The sequence below is a fragment of the Herpailurus yagouaroundi genome, unplaced genomic scaffold (genome assembly GCF_014898765.1).
Source record: "Herpailurus yagouaroundi ecotype Mexico unplaced genomic scaffold, PumYag 67793, whole genome shotgun sequence".
NCBI lineage: Eukaryota > Metazoa > Chordata > Mammalia > Carnivora > Felidae > Herpailurus > Herpailurus yagouaroundi.
Window position 1 is genome coordinate 839745 of NW_024420586.1, and position 7571 is coordinate 847315.

At 40.0% G+C, this 7571-nt stretch overlaps 1 protein-coding gene across 2 annotated transcripts in view; it reads left to right on the forward strand.

The window, feature by feature from the left end:
* The window catches only part of PHEX (phosphate regulating endopeptidase X-linked), a 232304-nt gene that overhangs the window by 163965 nt on the left and 60768 nt on the right, over positions 1-7571 (forward strand). For both annotated transcript variants that reach the window (XM_040468742.1, XM_040468743.1), the window contains one exon: positions 432-509. In XM_040468742.1, the coding sequence (XP_040324676.1) occupies positions 432-509 (78 nt within the window). The remainder of the gene's footprint in view (positions 1-431; positions 510-7571) is intronic.

Sequence of the window (7571 nt, forward strand, 5' to 3'; positions counted from 1 at the left end):
CTTCTTTCCTGGGCCCTGTCTTTGCCCCTTTTGTTTGCTCTCCTGGAATGTTCTTCATCTCACTTCTGCATTTTGAAGTCCCAACCATTCTCTAAAGATCAGTTTGGTCACCTACATTAAACCTTTTTCCCATGAGGAATTAGTCTCTGCTCTGGACTTTGATAACAATATTTTCTTTGTTTTAAAACCTGTATTTTATTCTTACTATGTATTTGTTTGTTACATTCACTGTACTGTTAACGTATTGAGGGTAGGGACTGAATTTAAAAAAAAGTAGATTTTTTTTTCTGCATTTCACAATGGGTTGTATATAGTGTAGTAGATACTCAGTAAAGAGAGTTTTCAGATGAAAGTTGCATTCCTACGTTGTGTGATTATTAATGATTTGAGTGCTGAGACTCTGACATCATTTTTTTCTTTCATTTTTATAGGCAAGAGCTGTTTTGGCAAAAGTTGGCTATCCTGAGTTTATAATGAATGATACTTATGTTAATGAAGACCTCAAAGCAGTAAGTGCTAAATATACTGTGTTTTTGTTTTTTTGGCAAGTTTTACTGGCCTTGTGCCTTTCAACTAACCCAAGTCCCAAGCACTTAAACCGGGTAGTGCCAGAAAGCACCAACTTTTGATTCATTCCTTGGCTAGATATGAGCCTTAATATGCCAGGCGTATCACAAGATTTAGAGCAGATTCAAATTAAAGGAAGTGTCAGAAAGAATGCTTAGTTGAGTGGGTACCATAAAGCAAATGGACCTGGATTTGGTCTAATTTGATCATTAAGGAAAGAATTAAGCAAATTGAGTATTTTACAATTAGTGGGCATGTTCTAATGTAAAATGCATGATGTTTGTTGTTAAACATTCTTTATGTGCTTCACTCCTATTAAATGACGAGTAATAAATCTGCCTGCTGGGAGTTAACTTCATTAAACTTCATGAGTGTTTTGGCAGATTAAGTGCACATACATATGACTCCATAATTTATTGTGAGTTGGACTGTATATTTGCGGTAAGCTATTGATGGAGGAATAGTAATAATTCTTTTATTTTCTGATATTTTGGGACATGTATTTTCCAGTAGATATATTCACCACAGGGCTTTCTAATCACAACCAGTGTTACTTCCTTTCCTATAAATAGTTCTGATAAAGAACTTTTCTTCCTCACAAAACCCCCTATTTTTACCACTTACTAGATTTTCTTGAAAAAGTAGTTTTTTAGTTTGTTAAATAAGTAAGGTTCTGAGGTACAGGTCTTTCCTGAAATTGTAGTTTGACAAGTCACATATCTAGAAGAAGTCCTAGCTTTGTAGATGAACATCAGACTTTTATAAGCTTATTCAGAAGTGAGAGAAAGCTTTAATGATAAAGTTTCCCCATTGGGCTCCAAGATGTGGCCTTCTAAAGCATATTGATCCAGTTGCTATGCAGGAAAATACATATGCTTCAGCCTGTCTTATACATTGTTTTGATGCTGAATGGTCTCACTATTACTATGATAATCAAAAATATTGCTCCACCTGACACATTCCTGTACATTATATTTTAAGCTCCACAGTGATCCTATGAAGTAGATGGTGTTTATCCCCATTTTGCAGAAAAGGACGTAGAGCCTCAAAGATGTTCAGTGATTTCCTCAGTGTTCTATGGGGAATCCGAGCCTGGACTGACATCTGGGCCCAGAAAGCTCTGCAAGGTCCTGGTCAGGCACCTGCACTGGAGGAAGAGTTGTGGGTTTGAAGAATCAATGGGAGCTCCTTCCCAGAGCTGGTTGGGAAGGGGGAAGAATATGGGGGGGGGTGTCATATTGTCTAGGGGTTAAGAGCACAGGCCTTGGAGTGATTCTGCCTTTTCTACTTATTAGTTGTTTGATCTTGTGCAGCTTTGGTTAGCTTCCCTTTGGTTATTGGCTGTGGGTTTGCAAGCTTCTCAGAAGCTTCCTGGGGTAATCTGAAACCAGGCCCCATGCTCAGCGGGTGGGGAGTGAAGGAAGAGGCAGGCCACTCCAGGTTGGTAGGTGGTAGTTTAATAAGCCAAGGGGCTTACATACTAGGGCAGCAAGACGAGTGCATCCCTGCACCTGCTCGCCAAATCTTAAAAGTTTATATAGAGGCTATAACTAGGTTCAGTCATGTATACTGTGTAGGTGTTCTCAACACATCATCACTATCTCAAGGCCGTGTCCTTGGAGCCGCCTCTGGGAGCGGGGAAAGGCAAGTGGAACTCACATTCCAAGGACAAGTATACAAATGTGAAAGCACCTTGCATAATGTTCTGCTGCATAAGTAGGTTCCCTGTGAGGGGTAGCTATTACTGTGTGGGTCAGAATGAGAACTGTCACTGCTGAGAAGAGCATCACCAGGGCACAAAACTCCTTAGGAAGAGAGCCTGAGTGAGACTGGCAACTATTCCAAGTCAAAGATGTAGATGAGACGGTGTGAGAGGCATTTTGGTGTAGTGGTTAGGAACACAGGCCCTGGAATCAAAGTGCCTGGAGTTAAATCCCTGGTCTGCCATTTACTAGCTGTGTGGCCTAGGGTAGCTTATATAACCTCTCTGTGCCTCAGATTGCTCATATTAAAATGGCGATGACAGTAATAAGCCCTCCCTTACACGGCTGCTGTGAAGATCAGGTAAGTTAACATATTTAGAATATTTAAAACCTACCCTGGCACACAGTAAGCACAATATAAGTGTTAGTTAGGACATCTTTAATATGTAGTTACGATAGGTTATTTTGGTGTGGAAAATTCATTATGAATTGACTCATGCGGTATCCAGGTGCCTCAAATTGATTTAAAAGGCTATACAGATGGAACAGTCTCAAGCTTTAAGCAAATAAGATAGCATCAAGGGCCCACTGTCCATATTGAGTTGATCAACTTTTGTTGGCTGTCTGCCGTTGTCTAAGGTGAGTGCCCAAAATGTAAGTACTCACCGAATGCAGTGAGTGCTTGCACTGAATCCAGATGCCAGACAGGATGCACTGTTCGGTACGTTTCCTTGTTTCTCTAGGGTCTGAACTGAAGCCATTAGACACCAAGATGTTAAGCGCTTTTGTCAAGAAACGGCTTTTGTCTGACTCATTGCCGGAGTAGACACAGTTGAACTCAAGAGATGCTAACAGTTTAAAAAATGGGCAGTGAGAAAACATCCAGATAGTGAAATAAAAATACGTCTGTGTTCAGAAATGGATAGAAGAAATGAATAACCCCCAACCTGAAACTAGGTAAAGGATGCTAGGTGTGATAGTAGTAGTGTCACCGAGGTAATAGCTGGGGTACAGTGAGGCTGTGTTTTCAGGTCTGGGAAACATGTAGATAAGGGCTACTCTAGGGCCTGTGAGAAATTTTTGGTAATACAAGCGCCGAGTGTTGAGAGGCTGTTGGAAATGAAAAACAGCTTACTTCATTTGACGCAAGCAAAGATACGATTCATCAGGCAGAAAGGCAAAAGGAAAGAGCATAGAGATTAGGTAATGGATCCGATGAAGGTCAAGGAGAAAGGTTGAAGTCTGAAGTTGGGCTCATGTGGAGGTAAGAGCAAATGGAAAAGAACTTAGAGGCAAATGTAAAGATTTAGAGGAAAAAAATTTTTCCCTCTGTGAGTTGACAAGGTAAACTGAGATACCCAGCAAAGTATTTCTGAACACCGCTCGTAATTTAGTCTTTGCAAAGAGCAGGAGATGCCCTTTGTGTGAATCCTGAGTAACATGCGGGAAAACCTACCAGTTAGCTTAAACATGTAGGTGTAGGTCCATTTTCAAATTAGCCTCACAAAGTGTTCTTTCATTGATCCTTGATGAAAACAGACTCAAGAGCAAGTTGGCGTCGGTTGTGGAAGGGTTGGCGCATTAGCCTATTAGCCAGGAAAGCCACAACCACACTAGGCCTTTCAGAGTGAGGGGAATTAATAGGAAGAGGGGCTGAATATTCTTCCAGCATCATCGTAAGAAACAGGAGAGAGAATGAAAGAGAACAAACACAGCAGCTTTTCACCTCCTGCCACCTGCTGATTTCCCCCAGTGCCTCCTATTGGCAGGAAGCCAACTGGCACTTGGGCCTGGGAAATAGAGTTTTCAGATTCCCAGCCCCAGCATTATAGAACAGAATAAGCTGAGACACAGTAGGTAAATAGTCGGCCCCACTAGGCGTTTCACTCATTCTTGTGAAAGCCAATGGAGAATTAGAGTAAGGGCTAAAGTCAGAGTCCCAGCTGGCCTCTATTTACTTAGGAGAATTGGATCTAGGTAATTTTTTCAGAGGAGATCAGTGTTTCTGGTGAGTGATAAACACATACATACATAAACATATAAACACACATATAGAGATATACAGATGTGTGAACCCACACAATATTCTCTGGGGGTGGGTCTTGGTCTTCTCTAGCCAGTGGAGTGTGTGTGTGTGTGTGTGTGTTTGTCAGTGACAGAGAGTGCTACCGCTGCTATGCAAGAGTGAGGTGATATTTAGGTGACATGCTCCAGAAAAACAGGGTGTAAATAATTCTATACAGTAGGTAAAGAAACAAAACATTGTCCTGAGTTCTTGCAAGTTACCTCTGGCCACCATGGCCCTGAAGAACCAAGAATTGCCACTGGAGGGCAGTGCCCTGGTGTCTGCTAACCTTCCAGCTAGCCTTCCTTAACTCCCACACACTGGCCTCCATCTTGAGTATTCCCCTGGCAAGAGCAGGCCATGACCTCCTCTTTCCCCCAGTGGAGGCTACAGGGTATCTGGTTCCATGTGGTTCCTGGCTAATGTGCTAGCTGGCGATCCTGAGAGTCACCCATATGTGGCTGCTTTTGGGAACTCCATCATCCACAGTATACCATATATGTAAGTTCAACATTTTGAACATTATCTCTATGTATGTATGTACGTATGTATACACACATAACACTTATGGACAAAGCCATCTAAATGCAGCAATCTTGCATATTACTGTGCCATAACTAAGGGAAAATGTAAGTATGAAATCTGAATTTCGTTAAGGTTTTAGAAAATTCTATGGATGCCTAGCATAAAACCTTTCTTACAGACACTTGGATATATCTGAGTATCTTTACATGGATTTAACTTAAGTGTTGTAGAATCTGTACATCCTATTGGCTTGTGTAGTGTCTTATCAACATGTACTTATCCTACAGGGAAGCTGATCACATTTCCTTGTTCTGCCCTTCCTACATGTTCCTCACCCTTGAGTTGTGGTAATAGCTTTATCTCTTTATCCCTTAAGTCTGTGATACTTGATGCTTGGCATCCGGGATAGGATTTCCAAGAAGAGAAATTCACATTCCCCTGAATTTTTGGATCTGGATGGCTGTTCCTAGGAAATGACATGAGAGCCCCAAATAGTTTCCCAAAGATCACTCAGTTGAAAAGTCAGATGTAATTGATTGAAAATCATTATCAGCTTGACCTATGTTTTCACCAGTAACAGGACAAGAGGCTTTTGAAACAATTAGTGTCCCTTTCGGAGTTTAAACATTATTTTTGAAGAGTATAGGTGGCTTTACAATGTTTATGTGCATTCGTTGTTGTTGCTGCTATCTCTGCAAGTGAAAATTTCCCAGTGGTTGCTGGGTTTCATAGCTTTTTTCCCTTTCATTGAGGGGCCTCCTGAAATATTTGAAATTATCAAAGTATTATCACGTGGTAGAAAATTTGGGAAATAGAGAAAAGGAATGAAAAAGCACCCATGATATTGGTACTGGCACATAATAATGCGTACTTCTGTTTCAGTGTGTTGTTTTCTTTCTAGTTTTGTATTGCTGAAATTGATGCTTACAAATAATTTTGAATACTGACCTTTACCATGACTTATTCTCTTGTCCTGGTCTTCCAGAGCCTTAACTAGCATTATTTTCACAGCTGTATGACAAGTAAACTGTCATAATGTATTTACTCACTGCTTCTCCTCCCACCTTTAGTTCTTACAGTCCCCTCCTCCTTCCCTGTACTGTTTCTGTTGAATCACCGGCATTCTTATTAAGACCAATGAAAGTAACATTGAAGTAGGAGCCTAATGATTTGAACCATGTGGCCTTGCCAAGTTCCATAATCTCTTCAGCTCTTTTCCCATCCATCATTTGGGAATAACATGCTGGCCCTTCTGTCTCCCCAAACACTTAACTTGTGTCACAGAGAAAAGTAAAATTTTGTCCCATTACCTGTGTTTTCCATTAAATAAATGGACTAGAGTGATTAAACTAGGGTAAGAAATCACAAAATTCTGTTTAATAATTAATACTATTTTAAAATTGTCCTTCTAAATATACATAAGCCATGGACAAATTGTAGTTACTTGCCTCTGAGTTTTGTTCCCTATGATTATTTTTATGGCAGTGGTAGGACCTTATTTATTTAAAAGTATTTTTAGACTTCAGCCTGTTCTTTTTAAGGAAATTTTTGGATGGTTTTCTGTTTAATGTCTATAGAACAACCTGAATATTAAGGCTTTTTTTTTAATGGAACAGGAAAGTATCATGATTAGCAAACTCTTCTAAAAGTAACAACCGATCCCACAGATATTTCTGAAAAGTTACTATTTTTGAACGAAATTCCTTTGAGAGAATTTCCCAGAAAGTGTTGAGAAACCCAAGAATGTATCTAAATTTTTCATTAGTTACAATCACATTCTGAAAGTTCTGGCAGAGCTATCTTGGGAACAAAAGCTAAAAAAGGCTAAGGGTTGAACAGCAGACACATCTTTTAACTATATGACTCGGGAATGCATTAGGATTGTTAGTTAAGGTTGCCTCCTAAAACAGGGAGCTTACTCTGTGTCTTCTGAGACTTTGAGTATAAATTTCTTCTATTTTTAAATACAAACAATTATAAGATTTTATTTTGAAGCATCTCAAACATTGGAAAAGTATGTAAAATCAAATTTTGAACACATCAGCTTTAATAAATATTAAACATGGCTACATTAGCTTTGTAATGCACATATACATTTGAAATGAATAAAATAGATACCATGGAAATTCTTTCTGTAATCCACCTTGACCTAATGATGCCCTTTCTTCTTACCTACCTCTTCCCTAGATATAAACTCTATCTGGATTTCAGTGTTTTTCACTCCCATGCATTTCTTTATGCTTTTACTACATAGGTACGTATCCATAAGCAACATATAGTATTGGTTTACATGTTTTAAAACTTTAAATTAGCTCATACATCCAGCTTGCCTTATTCACTCAGCATCGCTTTTGAGATTATTTCATGTTCATGCATACATGCCACTCTTTTTAATAAAAGTGCCATGTTGCTTTCCATTATGTGACTGCACCACAGTTTATCAGCCACTTCACTAAGAGGCTTGATGGAGGGACAGCTTAAAGTCGTATCTTTATGGGGCGCCTGGGTGGCGCAGTCGGTTAAGCGTCCGACTTCAGCCAGGTCACGATCTCGCAGTCCGTGAGTTCGAGCCCCGCGTCAGGCTCTGGGCTGATGGCTCAGAGCCTGGAGCCTGTTTCCGATTCTGTGTCTCCCTCTCTCTCTGCCCCTCCCCCGTTCATGCTCTGTCTCTCTCTGTCCCAAAAATAAATAAACGTTGAAAAAAAAAAATT